The sequence below is a fragment of the Argentina anserina genome, chromosome 2 (genome assembly GCF_933775445.1).
Source record: "Argentina anserina chromosome 2, drPotAnse1.1, whole genome shotgun sequence".
Classification (NCBI taxonomy): Eukaryota; Viridiplantae; Streptophyta; class Magnoliopsida; order Rosales; family Rosaceae; genus Argentina; species Argentina anserina.
Window position 1 is genome coordinate 27,594,388 of NC_065873.1, and position 17,867 is coordinate 27,612,254.

Here is a 17,867-nt window from a genome sequence, read left to right on the forward strand (position 1 = left end):
CACAAGAAGCAGTGTTCATGAAAAAGCATATAGATGTTTTCAGTATTTAGTATTTACAACAATAATATGCTGAAACTTCGTGAAGACTTTATAAACCGTGTTAAATCCAAAGCAGAATCTCTCCTTCAGTTCAAGAACCCAACTGTACATGACTGTCCAAACTGACCATACACACCAAGCTGCCCACGAGACTGCTTCTGGCATATGATCGGCAATCTTTCCCCAAATCCACAAGTATGAGACAGATTCATAGATTTCGCAGCAAATGATGATACTGCTGATGAAAAATCACCATCTCTCATCATCATTGTTCCTTTCCTAGTTGCTGAAGTTGGCCCTTGATCATTTGTTACTGGTGGTATCTGTAGAATATTGGGCTGATAGGCACTAGCAGATTTCTTTTGATAAATTTTCTCCAAGCTCTCGAAGGTCATTTCTTCTGTTTTCACCTGGTTGGTCTTGACTTTAGTTTTCAGAACACCCAGTATCCGATGTGCTTCTTTTGTTAATCCAATTGAACGCCAAGCATCTGCAACAAGCAAGACTGTAGATTTCTCTGGCTGAACACGAAACTCCTTCATGATCTGGAGTATTTCTTCAGCTTTCCACGGCAGCTTTGCTTCTCCAAATCCCCATATCAGGGTCTCAAATGTCTTCAAGTTGGGAGAAATGCTATATTCACACATTTTATCAAAAACTTTGATTGCATGTTCCATTCTGCCAGAACTGCACCATCCACTCATGATGGTTGTGAATATCACAACGTTTGGATGGACTCCTGCTTTAATCATGGCTGTCAATAGCTCTTCGGCTTTCTCTACTTCTTGAGCTCGAACATAACCTTTAGCAAGAATACTGTACACATGGACATCAGGTTTTATGCCAGCCTTCACCATGTCATCGAAGACTTCCTTACACTTCTCCATAAATCCTGCTGAGCTCCATGCATTCATGATAGTGCTAAATGTTATGACATCCGGTTTTACCCCGAAATCTTCCATCAACTTCAGGACCTGCAAGTGCAAAATAATATCAGTGTTACCACCATTTTGTTTGCGAATACAAGATGAAACAATTAGACACTTCTTTAGATCATAACTCACCTGATCAACCCCATCTCTATCCATGGTGTCAACAAAACCCTTAATAAGTGAATTGAAGACAACAACATTAGGACGCAGTCCAAGATCTTTCCTGTGCATAAACCTTAAGGCCTCCTTCAGTTTACCTTCTTTACAATACCCACCAATAATGATACCACAAGTCCTATCATTTGGTTGCACTCTATTGTTCTGCATCTCAACAATCAATGCTTCGGCCTGACATGTCTCTCCGTTTTGAGCATATGCTGTTGCTAATGTGTTGTAAGTTACACCATCTGGTTGCAACCCAGAAGCTACAATCTTATGCACCACATTCCATGCCTCCATAATGTTCTTCTTCTTACACCATGCTCTGACTAGTACATTAAAGGTCCTAATATTTGGTGTCACATTTTCCTCGCTGGACATCATGTCAAGCAGTTTCATAGACTCTTCAGGCTTACCCGAAATCCCATACCCTTTAATTAATGTATTATAAGTGCTAGTAGTGGGTTTCAATCCACTCTCCTTCATCTTCCTAACCGTGTCCATTGCTTCCTCCATTTTCCCAGCTTCAGAAAAAGCATTAATAACAGCATTGAAAAATATAGAATCAGGCTTCATACCATTCTGTTCCACCTGTGATATAACCAAATGAATGGACTCAAAGCGCTTCTGGGATGTCAAGGCAGCCAGGAGTGTTGTGTAGGATATCAATGATGGTCTGTGTCCTTCTTCAATCAAAGCATTAAAAATGGACTGGACTTCCTGCGGTTTCCCTCTCTCTATCAAAGTGTTCATTAGTTTTGTCCTTGAACGCACAATTCGGCAGCTATCTCTATTCATGCATACAAGGCAATGGGGCTGGCTCAATGAATCTAATGACTTTGAATCTAAACGCAATCGATCCTTATCATCTGGACAAGTTTCCTGTGTGGTTAAAAGTACCAAAACTAGCATTAGTTTTCTCACTACACAAACCTATCTTGCCAAATTATAAACTAGTAATAGTACAATTATCTAACACATAATCACAATCAAATGGCATGGTACCTTGATTGGTAGCGATTGAACACGTCCATTGGTAACAGCATCTACTTCACTCCTTATAGTTACTCTAGAAAAAGACTTCACTTTCCTCGATTCTTCCATATGGGTCATAGCACTGAAAAAACAAGAACAAAAATGATTACTTTGTTTCCTTCTTCACTTTTACATTTCTGGGTTCCTAAAGTATATGGCAACCAAGAAAATCAAGCTGGGTCTTTTATGGTCAAGAAACTTGAAGATTAAGACAAAGATTAATCACAAGGAGATAAGAAGTCCAACCCAGAAAACAACACTGTGTACAGTACTAACCCAATAGTACATGAAAAAGCTCCAATCTTTTCAAAGTTCTAGTCTTTAAACCAGTCGAGCTGATCAGTGAAGAGCTAGCTAGAAGAAAGGTTACAACTTTCAAACCAAAAACAGAAGAAAGGTTGTACCTTTGGGTATTGCAGAATGCAGACTACTACTGCAGGCAGAAGCAGGGATGTGCTACAGTGCTTGCAGATTCAAAAGGGCCAACGGGAAAAATATAATCAACCCATCTCAGACAAAGACAAGAGTGATATGGGATTATGGGATAAGAGCCAAAGTGAGGGGCTCCTAATTTTTCAGAAGATTTGTCTCTCTTATTTTCTCTATTTTCTTTTCTTTGGTTCTGAAAATATCTAAATAACTAAAGAGGAAAGTTCACCAACACTCCCTGAACTCATGTGGTAAGGACAGTTTGATTCCTGACCTTTAAAAAGGATCAAATAGATCCCTGAACTCTTATTCTGATATCAATAAGGTACTTCTGTTAAAACTTTTGGAATATTCCGTTAAAATATTCTTTTTATGTTAATTTTGTCATTTTGTTAAAATTTTGACGGAGCATGGTGGACCTAATTCTTAAAATTTATTTTTCTAAGAAGTTTACTAATCTTTAAATCTACCCTCTATACTCAAAGGTAAACAGTTATTTTATCATCATAGCAATTATCATAGCTTCTAGACTTATGCTTTTAGCGTTTGCTAAACTGTCTTTAAAAAAACTGCAACAAGAAAAAGAAAAATATAAAAAACTAATAACAAAATAGGAAGAACCTTCCAAGAAATACCAAAAATTATTAGGATATTATCTACAGAATACAGCGTAGAATCTACGCATCCCAAGAAAATATTGAAGTTCTTTAAGAAATTTTTGAAGAAGATCATAAACCTCTTCACATTTTGAGCATCGGTTAGATTCGCCCTAGCTGGTATCAGAGCTTGTTTCGCTCAGAAACAAGTGAAGATCAGGCTTATGCCACAAAATTGGCTCATTTTATCGAATAAAAAAGAAGTCAGACATAAAAATTACCAGTCTTTTTGTACTGAAAAAGCTACTGATAAGTGGCAAATGTGCTTTCATTCAAAACATATTCAAGAAAGTCAGTACTCCATAGAATACGTTTGTAGAATATTAAATGTCCTATACGACGAACATATTCATCTCCAAAAAGAGATTGGAGTAGCAGATATTGATCCGTTAAGACCTAGCCGGATTGAATTTCTAGATTATCTATATAGAGAAAAATGCAATAACAAAGTTGCAGAACAACGCGAAAGGTTTAATCTTCGATTAGATCAATTCAAATAAATAAATTCCCAACTAACAAATAACAAAATGACAAAATTAACAGAAAAAGAATATTTTAACGGAATATTCCAAAAGTTTTAACAGAAATACCTTATTGATATCAGAATAAGAGTTCAGGGATCTATTTGATCCTTTTTAAAGGTCAGGGATCAAACTGTCCTTACCACATGAGTTCAGGGACTGTTGGTGAACTTTCCTCATAACTAAATATGCAAAGTTCTTGTCAAAAGGAAAAGACTTGTTTGACCCCTATATCCAGTATTTTTAGGAACACGCGACTTTTCTGATGTTTAAGATGAATTCCCGGAGATGAGATATAACTCATATAAGATAGAGAGAGAGAGAGCAGAATCAAAACAACCAGTCTTTGTCTATCTTTGTTCCTCATCCTCTTTTTGTTTCTTGGATGTTTTGTTTCTTCGTTTGCTTTTACGATCAGAAAAACAGTACCATGTTTGAAAGTTAGATTCATTTTGAATATTCAACCTTTGACAAGATGAGGAACACCCACAATCCATAACATTGCAAATAGTTTGGAATCTCAAATGTTTAGGCTGTGGAAATGGTACCAGAATTGCTTGGGGTCTCACCCAGTTAAGACGCAGGTGATTAGCTCTGGTTTGATTTGGGGGTTTGGTGATATAGCTGCCCAGACCATCACTCACTCCACAGCCAACAAGGACAATCAAATTCAAGCTCATCAGGTAAAACTACCCATTACTTTGAGTCTTAATAACTCTGAAATTTTATCAACATTTTAGACATTCTTACTATTTGCCAGAATGGGTGTGTATTGTTTTGTGCATATCATCTTTGAAGCCTGCTTTTTCATGCTTTGGATGGTTTGTTCTTCGTTCTTTCATCTGTCAATATTGGTTGTTTTTGCAACAGGGATATAAAGTTTGATTTTTGCTTAATGAATCGGTTGTTGCACCAGGATGAAGTAAATCCTCGACTTCAAGCTTATAGGAACCGAGTTCCTACAATTTTTTTTATAAACATCGGTTGCTGGGTAAAAATGTGGTTGAGACCCTGAAATGTTGTGAACTCTCGGCCTATAACTTTGTTTTTGAACTTCACAAACATCCGGTTAATCTCTGTAATAGTTGATGATATATAATATCAGTGATGTGATATTATAAGCTAATTGGTCTGCGGCTCATCTGATATAATGTATGTATCTAGTATCTACCGCGACTGTCTTCCAAAACTAGGCATGGTGATGAATGTTTCGACCAACATTGCTAGCAACATACTGTTAATTACCTTTCTCTTCTAATGACATAAAGTAATCTCTTTTCGTTCATACTTCATAGAGAGAAGAGGAAGAGTTGAAGATCAATTGGAGAAGAGTGGCTACAACTAGCTTGTTTGGATTTGGATTTGTTGGGCCAGTTGGTCACCTCTGGTAAGCATTTTTGGGGTTGAAAATCATACATTCTGAATATGTGGGCATGAAACTTTGACTGTATTTTGAAGGATACACTAGAATTTTACAAAATAAAGGAACCACTAATCAATAATTATGGGCCTTTGAGGCAGCACTTTATTAACTGCAGCAATGCATTATGTTTCCCCTCCTTTTTTGTCACAGAGATAAGAGTTAGATATATGGGTTTCTTCTCTTCAGGTTATCAGTTTGGTTTTAATCATCTTTGGCAGGTATGAAGGTTTGGATCGATATATTAAATCACGCCTTCTACTGAAACAAAATTCATTTCGGTTTGTTGCTTCTAAAGTAGCGATTGATGGATTTCTCTTTGGGCCACTGGATCTACTTGCATTTTTCACTTACATGGGTTTCGCTACTGGAAAGAGTGTTCCTCAAATCAAGGAAGATGTTAAAAGGGACTTTCTCCCGGCCTTTGTTTTGGAAGGAGGAATATGGCCAATTGTGCAAGTAGTAAATTTCCGATTTGTACCTGTAAGGTATCAACTCCTCTATGCCAACTTCTTCTGCTTGTTGGATAGCTCTTTCCTGTCCTGGCTTGAGCAACAGGAGGATGTTCCATGGAAACAATGGTTGAAATCTTGCTTAAGTTTTACCGAATAAAAAGGCAAAGGTGGATGATTGCCCGCCAACTACTCTTTCAGTTTATTATTAGGTGTTAACTAAGCTTTTTTTGAAGTTAGGACTTAGTAAGTGATCAATTTGCTCTTGTGCCTTGTGCAGTCCTCACTAGTCGTGAGATTTACTGAGTCGTGACTGTCAATACATGTTTCCATACATACTAAATTCATTTTCTTTGATTCCAATTGAGTATTTCCATTTAGTTTTCTCTGATATTACCATAGTCACATGTTTTAAAGGAAGATAATTATTAGGAATCTCAATTTGTATTCCCTGCTCCCTGAACCAGGGGAGCAAGGGGCTCTGGTATCTTCAGTGATTAAAACCTTCATTGTCTCATTTCTTTGGTATCTTTTAAGTGTCACAACTCTCACACAGATATGAACAAGCAAATCACAGATTCACTAACTTCTGTATTAAACCCAAAAACGGCAAGAGGAAAGCCTGCTGTTAAACTATTTACCAAAACAATTAGTGTAGCTTTGTTATCTCAGAGCCTATTGTTTGTAGTGTTTCGCTGCTGGAGCCTGAGGGATTAAGACCATACTCACTGGTAGTTTCAGTGTACCTACTAATGCCATACTCTTGACTTGGCATTGTTATGGTGGAATTCTTCAAATCTTCCTCATATTGCCGGGAGTTGTAATATGAATTCTCCAAGCAATTGTATACTGCACTGTTTCCTGGTGTAACACCTTCTGGATCCATCAATGAGGCAACTCCTTCTAAGGCATTGACTATCTGCTTGGTTTGGAATAAGTGCAAGGAATGAGTCAATTCAAGTTGCTGCACAGTGTTCTGTCAGCTAAACCGTTAATGGTGAGGGAGACAAAGGAACTACCTGGCTCATTTGTGGTCGAAGCCATGCTGAATGTCGTACACAAGCAGCGGCACAGGCAACCATTCTAGCCATCTCGTTCTCATTGTAATTTGTCTCCAATCTTGGATCCACAAGACCATCAAAGACACCTTCTTCCAGTGCTTGAGTGAGCAATGGCCTTGCCTACATTGCCAAAATGAAACCTCAGTCATTTGTACACTCAATTTCTAAACTCAAGAACCACAAAGGATCCCCAGCCGAAAATGATTACCATCCAAAATTCATGTATTAACAGACAATTAATTTCATACCCCTTACCTATCTTGTCAAACCAGAATTCACCTAAATACGGGTGCTTATGTAAGAATCAATACTCTGCAAGTTTTACTTTCTCAATTCACACTAATGAAACCATTTTTTTATCTATTTTTTTTAGGTTTTAGAGGAAAAGAAACTCGCAGTATGATGAAAAGAGAACTCACCCACTGAACCAGACCTTCATTTCTTAAGGATTCTATTGTACTGATAGGCGGACGGCCAGTTATAAGTTCTAGAAGTACAACCCCATATGAATACACGTCTGATTTCTCTGTGACTTTTCCGCTCGATGCGTACTCAGGAGCAAGGTACCTATATGGTGTAAAGAACTAATGCATAAGGGATGCTGCATCTGACAGTAATTCAGTAAATAGTGAAACCAAACAAGTAATGACTACATAGCCGTAGTACATTATAGCATAGTCTTACCCGAATGTTCCCACCACTCGAGTGGAAAGGTGAGTATTGTGAGTGTTGGTATCAGAGAACGATTTGGCCAGTCCAAAATCACAAACCTGAACATAAACCCGAAGTTCATTCTCATCATTTACATATAAACTGTCAAAGGAGGCAAAAGAATCATGAAACTTAGATGGACAAAACTAGACTAGATACATAGAGTAGCTTAGTACCACTAAAGTACTAATACCGGATCCTACCTTTGCTTCAAAATCCTGATCCACAAGAATATTAGATGCCTTGATATCGCGGTGAATGATTTTCGGATAGCCTGCAGCCAAGAATGTCAGTAACCACAGATTTGTTTTTCATGTCTTGAGCAAAATTGTGCAATTCATTTAAAGATAAGTGGAGAAAACTCACAATCTTCATGGAGATAAGCTAGTCCTTTTGCAGAGCTGATAGCTATTTTCAATCGAATGTCCCATTCCAAAACAGTCTGTCCTAGTCCTGCAATGCAATTATCCATTGCAACACATTAATAACATCCAATCTATTCTTAAATCACTTTCTCAATAGGACTAAAGAACAACCAAAATAGACTACTCTTACCATGTAAGTGGAATTCTAAGGTGTTGTTTGGAACAAACTCATATACAAGCAACCTCTCAGCCCCCTTAATGCAGTGCCCCACTAATGCAACTAGATGCTTGTGATGCACCCTGCTAATGATGTCAACCTCTGCCTGAAACTCCCGCTCCCCTTGCCGGCTTCCTGACTTTAGCTGCTTCACTGCAACTTCCTTCCCACCTGGAAGTACCCCCTTGTGGACATACCCGAAACCGCCTTGTCCAAGAAGATTGGCATCTGAAAACCAATTTGTGGCTACCAACAACTGATCATAGGTAAAAGTTCCATTTGAGGTGTCCATGGGAAAACCAAGCCACTGAGGTTGATGTGCATATGAAACATCAGAGCCAGTGACACGACGCATTGGAGATGTTGAGGTACTGGATAGCACCCTGATAACATGGACGCCAAGTTGATGAACATTTTGATGGGGCTGTACCACATCATAAGAGCCATCTGATAATTGAGAAAAACTAAGCATGATCATCCGAATGGCAAATAATCTAACTACATAACATGCTACATTGTATGGAAAAGCAAAATAGAAATCTTATATAGGTAATGAATTCATAGAATTATAACCTTTTGGTCCCAAGGACGGTGATTTATGGTAATCATCCGGAATAGTATTGTTCTTTCTACTCCTACGCTTATAGCAAACGAGTACAATTCCGAGAAGGATGAAAAATACAACAAATCCTACAATGACACATCCAACTACGAGACCTGCTGCTGCTTTTGGTTGTGGCTTCTGAACTTGCAAGGGTGCAGGCAACAAGGAGGGTGATGGTGAATGGAACAACGGAGGTGGGGGCAATGCTGTTGTTGGCAAAGGTGTTACAGTATTACTTGGCGACGGTGGCAGATTTCTTGCCAACGTGAGCGGCGGTTTAGGAGAGCTGGCTGCTGGTGGAAGCAGAGTTGCTAAATCAGGTGAAGGAGGGCTGCTGCTTGGAGTGGCTAAAAGAGGTCGAGGAGTACTAGCAGTCACCGGAGGTAGGTGTGGAGGAGTAATGGCGGTCACGGGAGGTAGGGGAGCTGACAATGTAGGTGGTGGAGAGTTGTTGATTGGAGTTGTTGAGGATGCCAGCGGCGGTGGAGAAGTTAGTGGTTTTGTTGGAGGAGAGAGATGTGGTGTTTTTGGTGTTGGTAATGGTGGTGGTGATACTGTAGGCTGTTGAGGTGGAGATGGAGCTGGAGAAGGTTTTGATGGCAATGGAGTTGGTAGTGATATTGAAGGTGGCGGCGGAGAGGTTAGTGAAGGTGGAGGAGGAGAGATGACAGAAGGCGGAGGTGGAGATGTGACTGAGGGTGGTGGAGGTGTGACCACAGTTGGCAATGGTGATGAAACAGGAGGAATAGAGTTGTGTGCAGGAGACAGGGCAGGAGGACTAGTAGGTGGAGATGGCGGGGACACGAAAAGTGGTGACTGTGGGGATGGTGGAGGCAATGCCGGAGGTGCTCCTATTACTGGTAACTGTGAAGGTGGCAGAGGTGGTTGTGTGGTGATAGGAGCGGCAGCCGGAGGCAGAGACCACGGCGGTGAGGACATTGTAAGTAAGATAGTAAGATTCTTGTTGGAATTTGTTACTTGAGATCCTTAACAGCCTATAGCAAATGCAGAATAACTCAACGGCGCCCGTGAACGACATTGATCATTTTTTAACGTTTATTCCAAGGATATACAACTAATCCTTTTCTTATTATATTTCAATGAGGACGTGAACTGTGAATCTGTGATCACTACTACTAGTTGCTGCTTGCTCTAGTTTTGTTTCGAGTGGAATTCCAGTTCACTTTCCACTGACTCAAACTGGTAGTGTGTACCACTTTAGGCTCAGAATGCACAAGCAATCATGCTACTGGAGCCTAAAGCTCTCACCCATTCTGGACAAGTCAGACTGAGCAAACATGTAAGCCTCAAAGGACCACCGATATTCTCATATTCATATAGAAGTCTACTCTGATTGGCTTTTCTTATTGGCAGTGTCTTGCTGAAACATACAAACATGTGCAATTGGATGGAGAAGGTGACAACTAAGCTAAGCTAGGTGCCCACGATTAAGTTACAAGAGTAGGAATGTAGTACTGTCTTCTTCTTCAAGCACTTATTTTCTTGTAATGTATGGGATGCTTTGATCCACGACCAAGTTTCAGATCATCCAGCTTGTCGGATAACCCAGCTCTTCGATACCCAGCAACCAGCAAATCATGAGTTGAATCTGTAAGTTCATAAGAACCCTTGATGCATTCCAAGAACAACTCCAGCCTATCGTACTCCAAGAGCCTGAAATACGAGCATATCACCTTCTCTAAATCATCCTTGTGTTTAAATGACAATCCTTGTTTCAACATTCTTCCCACAGAGTACTCTACATCATCCAATCTATCCATCATGGCACACATCCTTATAATCCCACAGTGTATCGACGACAAAACCTCCAAACTCTGATCTGTTTCCCTTAAAATCTCGAGTAGCTCCTCCAATGGTTTCACCTTCCCAAGTTCAATGTGCAACCCCACAACCATCTCAGCCATTTTTTCACTAACCTTCCACCCATAACCACACACCATTACCAATAAATCTTTGACATCTGCACAGCTTCTCCTCTTACAATGCCCTTCAAGCATACACTCTAATATGGGCAAATTAGGCATGATTCCTGATGACACCATGTCTCTGTAAAACGTATCAGCAAGCTCATAATTCCTCAACTTGACACAACTCGAAATCAAAGACTGATAGGTTTCAATATCAGATTCCAAGCCAGCAGCTTTCTTGGCAAAGTACCAAGCTTGCATCTTCTCCGTTCTCCCCAACTTCAAGAAACCAGAAATGAAAGCATCATATGTGTCGGAGTTGGGTTTGAACCCCTCTGAGCTCTCCATAATCTCAAACAGGCTGATAGCTGTGAACAAGTTCCCAGAAGAGAAGCAAACACGTATGAGGGAATTGAAAACTGCACAAATGGGTCTAACTCCATTAGCCTCCATAGAAGAAAAGACCTGCATTGCAAGTGGGAGGTTCCTCACTATTCCACACAGAGATATCAGCTCCGAGTAGCGAGCATTATCTCTCTCATTCTCCCTTACCAACTTCTCCAATTTCCACTCCAGAACCTGACCAAAACACACACACACACACACACACTAATTAAACCCCAAATAAATTCATGAATATGTTAAAGGTTGAGATAAAAATGACTGATTAATTACCAAGTGGGTTTTTTCACGAGAGGAAGAAGATGCGAGAGAAGTAAGGAGGGATTCCCAGGAAAGAGCAGGGTCTTCCTCCGCCGCAGAAGCAAGTAGGGTTTTGATTCGGGATGTGGGTTCCTCCATCAACCTCAGAAGCAAGCTAGATTGGTTACTGCTTAGCCAACGCCGAGACTGAGAGGTACTCGGAATCAACAAAACCCTTCTCGTCGCCGGTAAAACTCTCGACACTGACGCCATGGCTCTGTTTCTACTCTACACACTACTCAGAACCAAAGCCACCTGAGATAGAAGAAGAGGATGAAACCCCAGCTTTCCTCACAAAACTTTTCTCACAAATTTATTTTCTGAAGAAAGTTCGCAAATAAAAATGTTTTCTGATTAAAGTTCGCAGCAGAGAATTTTCCTTACAAAATTGCTTCTGAAGCTTCACAAAAATATTGAGTAAATTCTTCTTACGGTACCTGACTTGCAACGAAACTGGAGAATTCTATTTTTTCCATTATATAGGTACTGAAGGTCTGTACAGTACCATGAAATTTTATTCTGCTCACTGCTTTTGCTAATACAAAAAAAAAAGGAAAAAAAAAGAAACGTAAACATACCAGTATTTTACATGTAATATTACACAGAAGTTTCACCCCAGAAATGTTCGAGTTGCGGGTTGAGGTACACAGCAGAAACAAGCAACCCACATGCAAATCTCAATTGTAGTTTCATCTACAGCTACAAAATCACTATATTCTTTCATCTGATGAGAACATTGATTGAAGGACCTCACTTCTTAACAATCTATTTTCCGCTTAAGATTTTTATTTTTTATGTCCTCATGGCATGCCGAATTTGGACAAAGCTGATTGGAATACAGATGAGAAGGGCTCTGCTGCACTCTGATCATCAGCTTTGATCTTTATTTGAGCTTTTGCGGAGGATGTGTTGACTATACACTCTACCAAAAATGTTGAAGATTCTTCTGCCTTTTGTGCAAAGAAGAAGAACTTGAAGTTGGGAGATTTGCCACCAGAAGCGATGCAGTGGATGGAATGGCCTTGCATGTGTTTCAGGAGTGACTGGGGCGTCGTCAAAGCTGCAACTCCTTGGGGGTCAATAGAATAATCCTGCACCGAATTATAGATGCCATTTGTTAGAAATATTTGAGGAACTCTGTTCTTTAATCTTTATAACCACAGATATCCAGTAAAGAAACAATTAAATATCCAGAATTACAAGGTCGACCTGTGATAATGATAAGGGCAGTTGACGCCATTTCTGCTGAAAAGTAGTTGGATCCAAAGCAGCTTTTGAATTAAGCTTCAACGGAGGAGGCAGAGGTGCAGGAGCAGCGGGTAAACCCAATCCAAGTAGATCGTCAATTGCAAAGCTAGACTGTGAAGCATGTGCTGGCACTGTGGAGTTTGAAATCATCAAATCCGATAGTTGAGAAGTAGGAACTGACACAGAGGTAAGATCGTATGAAGGAGCATTATATGCAGACGAATTGTAATTGGGAACTTTTGTCTCCTCCTTCTCGGATGTACTTAAAAGCAGATCCTTATCATTTGCCTCAACTCTATTAGCTGGAACAACAGTATCTGCAGATTCTGTCCCAATAGATACATGTCCAATTTCATCCGAGAACTCAAAAGGACCCCGGTGCTCCTTATGAGTGAACATGTATGATGGCTGCAGGCATATAAACATATCAGTATATTTGAGTTCTCCCATCAACAGAGTCCATAACATATGTACGTGTGTGTCAGTGTATTGGAAGTAAAGCAAGAACTGCAAGTATGAGTATTAGTGTATTTGTAGCATATGTATAGATATATTTGGAAGAGACTAGGGGGAGTGCCGTTTTAATATTATTACCTTTTGATATACAACAGACAAACTGTTAAATTCATCAAATATCCGATCTTTGACTTCACTGCTTTGGGTATCAGCAAAGACAGAAACAGCTTGCTTTGGAGGGTTTACCACTCGTTCTGCTACACTTGTGTCGTATTGTAAGAGCCTGTAGTAGAACAAGGCTCTATCATGAACATCCTGCAACCAACTGAGATATTTATGGAATATTCCTTAAACAAAATACAGATGAAGTTACAAAATGGATTAATAATCATAATGAATCAACTAGCAAATTAGAGCAACATTCACCTGGTGAAAATCAGCAAGACCTGCAGCCAGTGCAGCTCCCAAGGACTTTTGAGTCTCAGGCGGCCTCTTAAAAAAGCACTTCATTACTGCTGTGAGAAGATGTAAGCGTACCTGTTCAATTGATAAATTTATACCGTTAGAATCAACTCTAGCTATAAGATGGAGAATGATGGCACCAAACAAACACAAAAAATAATCAAAACTATTGAAATAAATTATAGGTTACAATTGTATAAGTGTGTAAAACAAAGCTGGAACAGAAAAAGTGATTCAAATATTACCTCGGCGGAATGCTCTTCCTCCCAATTCTCCACCAAACCCTCTAATATATAAGGGGCATCCTGCATGTCTTGAGAATACTCACCCAGCATCCATATAAGAGCTGCCTTGGCCTTGGGTTCTTGGACATTATTGCTGCTTATGTTACCAACAACAGCAATGCAATCTTGACTCCATTGGGGATATTTTCTCAGCAGATCTTTTACAAGAACCTACAAAACAGAACTTTATACTTAAAAGTGAACCTGGCCAACTAGTGAGTCTATTTCGTAGTAGTTTGTTGCTTCTTTCTTCTTTCCACTTTCTTTCTCTTGAACTTGATAGCACAATTCTTAGCAGTTTTTGACACATCCGTCACATGAAAGTACAACGGTAAACTATTATGATTAGATTTACCAGTATAGGTGTCTAACTGGGAGAAACAAGAATTTACCAGAGTTTCAGCAGTTACATAGTCCTTCTCCATCTCCAGAAACTGAAGAAGCCGATCAACAATTGCATTCACATCATACTGCTGAAGAGCTATTTTGCCAACTGCACGGATTGACTCTCTTGCAATGGGAATATCAACATTCGCAGCATATTCACATAATTCCGTCACTGAAACAGAATCATGAAATTAAAAGTTTATCGATAAATTAAATGCAGGATGAAAGCAAGTTTGCTCAAATATATGACGGTAGACTGTTTAAAAAGAGTTAATTATGTAAACTATTAGACATCAAAAAATTAAAGTGGAAACAATTCTATTAAAAGAATGAAAGTAAATTTTGCCAAACCACTGGAAGCAAACTTCTACGCAACAAAAAAAAAATTAAAGAAAATAAGATCTTTTATCAAACAAAGGATTTAATAAACTTCTTCACAAACTAATGTATGAAAGTAAACTTGAACCGGACAAAGAATAATAGCACAGTATCCAAGGGGGTCACCCATAAGGAAATTCAAAGTTGACCATATCATGTGCAAAAAGTTTGTTCAAAGACTTGTGATAAACTTGATGATCTTTTCTTACCGATTTCATATGTGTTACTCTCATTTGCCACTGCAGTCAACATCTCAAGCTTCAATTTTTTGACATATGATGGCTCATTATACTGGCAATAAAAGTGTTTATAGTCTGAAGCAAAAATGAAAGGCGCACGCATCACCAAAAGATGCAGGTGGCTTAGAACTGCATAAGATTGCTCTGGACTTCCCGAGCTCACTAAGGTTAGGAGAGGAGCTTTGATACGTTCATAAACCTAGCCAAAAAACAGTTTCATTTGAGAAATGGTTGTCATAAGAACAACAAAATACAATATGGAGATACATCCACTACATGAACACCAAAATGGGAGACCCTTTTCTTTTTCCAATAGTAAATCATTGTGTCATATAGTTACGTAGGTCCTAGCGTTTTCAGTTGTGCAGACTAGTGTCAAAAGACTTTCCACATTTATGCAGGTCATATATAGTTATGCAAAAGATAACTTTTAAAAGGAAAAAAAGAGTAATATAAGATATGTGCCTACTTGTTGATGAACGTCAGTCATTGATAAAGTCATTTGGAGAAATACTTTGATGGTTGCTAGGACGACAGCCCCATTTGCATGCTGAAGTCTATCCTCGAGCAGATTCATAACATCAAATATCTCATTGCTATCTGATGGTACATACTTAGCTACCAACTCAAGCACAAGACATTGTGCCCATTCGCTGAATTCCCGAATCCTGCATAAGATAATGTGAACCAATCTCAGCTACTGTTTAACGCTAAACAGCTCACTTCCATTATCATATCCTTAATCACACCAATTTCCATAATTAATCCCTAAAGGTATGAGCTCCATCAATCTTTATCACATCTTAAGTTTGAAAGTCTTTTATTTTTCATTAAGTTGTTTGACCTTCATTTCTAGAAAATCAGTTGTAAAATGACTAAATCTGCCGCACTGACCTCATATTACAACTAGTATGAATAAAACGAAAGGTACCATGCGCATCACATAAGGAATTCAGAAACAACATGAAATCAATTTAAACTGGCCAGCCCAAAGAGATATACCGATTCAAAAGATAATATATAACTGATTTGCTAAGCAAGATTTCTCTCTCCCTGGATACTTCCTCAGAGCCGCTTCCTTCTAAACACCAAATCTCTTGCAGGGCAGATAAACAATTTGCGACCACCTGAGAATGCAATAATATGAGGTTCTCCTAACTCTCAAACAGATAGAACCGTTCCTAAATCATCAGAGCACTCAACATATAATGGTAAATAGGTTGAGGCAAATGTTAAGATCTATAGTATAGAAAGCTTGAAAGCAGATAGATCCGTCTTGTAAACTGAAACAAAAAGCTTGAAAGCAGATAAATGATAGAATAAAAAGATAATTATTGTAATATTACTTCCAAAACGTGAAAGTCGGTTCTTCTTCATATACTTACAATATCACCTTTAGCAATTAAAACAGCAGACATGTGCCAAATTACGTCATAGTTGACTAGAAGGCATTACCATTTGAAGGCATATGTTTGCATAACAATCTTTATACCAATACTAACGATTACCAAAGTAGTCTAATCTAACATAGGTAATTAAAATTCTTTCGTTCAGGCATCCATAACGTGTTTGATCTTTTACTCTAGTGCTACGCCATATGAAATGTATAAACAAAGAAGTCAAAAAACATCCTCATCCACAACACAGTATTACCAAGTTTAATAGTGAGATAAATGAAATGGACTTACCTGTGTATCTGGATCATTAAGCAACAAATGCTTAAGCATTGCAGGAAACTCTGCATCGACACAAGTTGAAGCTGATATGTGATACAACTTCAGAACCCCCATAGCTGCCACCATCCTCACATAACTACTGTTGTCCTTCAACCCTGCACCCAAGGGCCCGACCAAATACTCCACCAGATTCGTCACTCGTAACGAACACAAGCTCCTCAAAGCAAGTCCTCGGATCATCGGGTCTGCATCCTTGCAATCTCTTTGAAGAAAATTGATCGTCAAAAGTGCGAGGTCAGGATTGACCTTTGCATAGTTCCCAACATAAAGATAACACATTTTCTTCAACACAATATCCGACGTCGCTGAGCACATCACCATCTCTCCGAAAACAGACGACACATCAATGCCGATCGTCATGTAAGAGATAACCTTCTTGAAAAGCTCACGCTTGGAGTCATCCGCTCCCGGTGCTCGGCTGCCAGCCAGCAGGCGGAGCTGCTGTTTCACATCGGCAACTTCGCCTTTTCTGCTCCGAAAAGTAAATTTCAACTACATATTCACTGTGTAAACATCTAATTCAACCAAACAAATCTGCTATATTACCTCAATTTAAGTACTAGCTCAATCAAACCAGCCTAACATAGCAATGTCACTCTAGAACTCTAATTCAGCTAACTCTCACAAGTTTTCAGCAACTAAATCAATAGAACCAAACAAAATGTAATCGAAATTCACTATAATGATCACTGATATCTGAATCGGAGCTAAGCATGCATGCTTTAAATGCTACTTCCTAATCGAAATTCACTTATAGTGGTCGTCTTTCCTTTATCTGATTATCTCAGACTGGTAATCGAAGAGACTAGGGTTTAGAGACTTACCCGGAGGGCTGCGACGGCGACGAAGATCGGGCAGAAGATATGGCCGGAGGAGCCATGACCGATCCGAATTGAGGTCAGGTCCGGCTACGCGCGCTGTAGTGTACACTATCGTTCGGAGATCTAAAACCAAGAACAAGAATTTGGTCACTGAATCTCAGAGAAGCTCTGAACTTACGAACCTTTCCAATAGAGAGAGAGGCTGGTTTTGACGTGGCTAGCTCAAATTCCTCGTCTGTAAATTCTCGCCCCTCCTCTACTCTACTCCACCGTGTCTCATCTCTAATCATGAAAATAATAAAGATAAATAGTAAAAATTATTGCGTCAAAAATGCAATTGTATCTGTCAAAATGCATAGTTAGTTGTGCATACCATCAAAATGTAACAATGCTCCTAAAGTTTTATTCATTCCGCATTCTTAAGTTCTTATCATGTTATTACCACAACTATATTAGTGTAGTAGTTTTATTTTGAACCTGTCAATATGTGACCGAAAAATCAATTTGAACGGTAGTTAGTTTCAAAACCGGAGGATATGCAATGTAACGAGTATGAATAGATGGGAACGACACATATGCTTTGATATAAAAGATGAGTTAATAGCGTTGTTCACGAGAGTACTGC

At 39.2% G+C, this 17,867-nt stretch overlaps 6 protein-coding genes across 6 annotated transcripts; 1 reads left to right on the forward strand and 5 right to left on the reverse strand.

Moving 5' to 3' along the window:
* Positions 1-12: 12 nt before the first annotated feature.
* On the reverse strand, positions 13-2,762 carry LOC126783004 (pentatricopeptide repeat-containing protein At5g25630). Its single transcript, XM_050508382.1, has 4 exons — positions 2,570-2,762; positions 2,136-2,247; positions 1,104-2,012; positions 13-1,013 (listed from the first exon to the last, which is right to left on the reverse strand). The coding sequence occupies exons 2-4, from the start codon at positions 2,241-2,243 to the stop codon at positions 126-128; spliced, it is 1,905 nt and encodes a 634-aa protein (XP_050364339.1). The 5' UTR covers positions 2,244-2,247; positions 2,570-2,762; the 3' UTR covers positions 13-125.
* Positions 2,763-4,065: 1,303 nt separating this feature from the next.
* Positions 4,066-6,057, forward strand: LOC126783014 (uncharacterized). Its single transcript, XM_050508393.1, has 3 exons — positions 4,066-4,454; positions 5,067-5,158; positions 5,413-6,057. The coding sequence occupies exons 1-3, from the start codon at positions 4,296-4,298 to the stop codon at positions 5,801-5,803; spliced, it is 642 nt and encodes a 213-aa protein (XP_050364350.1). The 5' UTR covers positions 4,066-4,295; the 3' UTR covers positions 5,804-6,057.
* A 235-nt stretch (positions 6,058-6,292) lies between these two features.
* LOC126784313 (proline-rich receptor-like protein kinase PERK1) lies at positions 6,293-8,723 on the reverse strand. Its single transcript, XM_050509782.1, has 8 exons — positions 8,571-8,723; positions 7,971-8,444; positions 7,782-7,868; positions 7,619-7,689; positions 7,389-7,474; positions 7,124-7,271; positions 6,663-6,824; positions 6,293-6,562 (listed from the first exon to the last, which is right to left on the reverse strand). The coding sequence occupies exons 2-8, from the start codon at positions 8,350-8,352 to the stop codon at positions 6,293-6,295; spliced, it is 1,206 nt and encodes a 401-aa protein (XP_050365739.1). The 5' UTR covers positions 8,353-8,444; positions 8,571-8,723.
* A 1-nt stretch (position 8,724) lies between these two features.
* LOC126783011 (extensin-like) lies at positions 8,725-11,506 on the reverse strand (the record flags this gene model as incomplete). Its single annotated transcript, XM_050508389.1, has 2 exons — positions 11,205-11,506; positions 8,725-11,108 (listed from the first exon to the last, which is right to left on the reverse strand). A coding segment is annotated over exon 2 (816 nt), but the record flags the coding sequence as incomplete, so codon positions are not given.
* On the reverse strand, positions 10,089-11,444 carry LOC126784314 (putative pentatricopeptide repeat-containing protein At1g31840). The gene is made up of 2 exons (XM_050509784.1): positions 11,205-11,444; positions 10,089-11,108 (listed from the first exon to the last, which is right to left on the reverse strand). Exons 1-2 carry the CDS (start codon positions 11,442-11,444, stop codon positions 10,089-10,091), a joined length of 1,260 nt encoding a protein of 419 aa, XP_050365741.1.
* A 279-nt stretch (positions 11,507-11,785) lies between the features above and the next one.
* Positions 11,786-17,484, reverse strand: LOC126783001 (beta-adaptin-like protein A). The gene is made up of 11 exons (XM_050508378.1): positions 17,246-17,484; positions 16,374-16,890; positions 15,688-15,812; positions 15,155-15,353; positions 14,656-14,884; positions 14,074-14,240; positions 13,643-13,852; positions 13,362-13,472; positions 13,074-13,250; positions 12,441-12,887; positions 11,786-12,322 (listed from the first exon to the last, which is right to left on the reverse strand). Exons 1-11 carry the CDS (start codon positions 17,299-17,301, stop codon positions 12,032-12,034), a joined length of 2,529 nt encoding a protein of 842 aa, XP_050364335.1. The 5' UTR covers positions 17,302-17,484; the 3' UTR covers positions 11,786-12,031.
* Positions 17,485-17,867: the final 383 nt, after the last annotated feature.

Excerpts from the sequence above, each read along its gene's own strand:
- LOC126783004 (XM_050508382.1), bottom strand. The coding sequence starts at position 2,243 with ATGACCCATATGGAAGAATCGAGGAAAGTGAAGTCTTTTTCTAGAGTA. Across the intron at positions 2,013-2,135 it reads TTCAATCGCTACCAATCAAG|GAAACTTGTCCAGATGATAA; the intron begins GTACCATGCCAT and ends TTAACCACACAG. Across the intron at positions 1,014-1,103 it reads ATAGAGATGGGGTTGATCAG|GTCCTGAAGTTGATGGAAGA; the intron begins GTGAGTTATGAT and ends TTGCACTTGCAG.
- LOC126784314 (XM_050509784.1), bottom strand. The coding sequence starts at position 11,444 with ATGGCGTCAGTGTCGAGAGTTTTACCGGCGACGAGAAGGGTTTTGTTG. Across the intron at positions 11,109-11,204 it reads CTCGTGAAAAAACCCACTTG|GTTCTGGAGTGGAAATTGGA; the intron begins GTAATTAATCAG and ends TGTTTTGGTCAG.
- LOC126784313 (XM_050509782.1), bottom strand. The coding sequence starts at position 8,352 with ATGCGTCGTGTCACTGGCTCTGATGTTTCATATGCACATCAACCTCAG. Across the intron at positions 7,869-7,970 it reads CTTAGAATTCCACTTACATG|GACTAGGACAGACTGTTTTG; the intron begins GTAAGAGTAGTC and ends ATTGCATTGCAG. Across the intron at positions 6,563-6,662 it reads TTCGACCACAAATGAGCCAG|ATAGTCAATGCCTTAGAAGG; the intron begins GTAGTTCCTTTG and ends CAAACCAAGCAG.
- LOC126783001 (XM_050508378.1), bottom strand. The coding sequence starts at position 17,301 with ATGGCTCCTCCGGCCATATCTTCTGCCCGATCTTCGTCGCCGTCGCAG. Across the intron at positions 14,885-15,154 it reads TGACTGACGTTCATCAACAA|GTTTATGAACGTATCAAAGC; the intron begins GTAGGCACATAT and ends TTTTTTGGCTAG. Across the intron at positions 14,241-14,655 it reads GAGTAACACATATGAAATCG|TGACGGAATTATGTGAATAT; the intron begins GTAAGAAAAGAT and ends ATTCTGTTTCAG.
- LOC126783014 (XM_050508393.1), top strand. The coding sequence starts at position 4,296 with ATGTTTAGGCTGTGGAAATGGTACCAGAATTGCTTGGGGTCTCACCCA. Across the intron at positions 4,455-5,066 it reads ATCAAATTCAAGCTCATCAG|AGAGAAGAGGAAGAGTTGAA; the intron begins GTAAAACTACCC and ends CATACTTCATAG. Across the intron at positions 5,159-5,412 it reads GGGCCAGTTGGTCACCTCTG|GTATGAAGGTTTGGATCGAT; the intron begins GTAAGCATTTTT and ends CATCTTTGGCAG.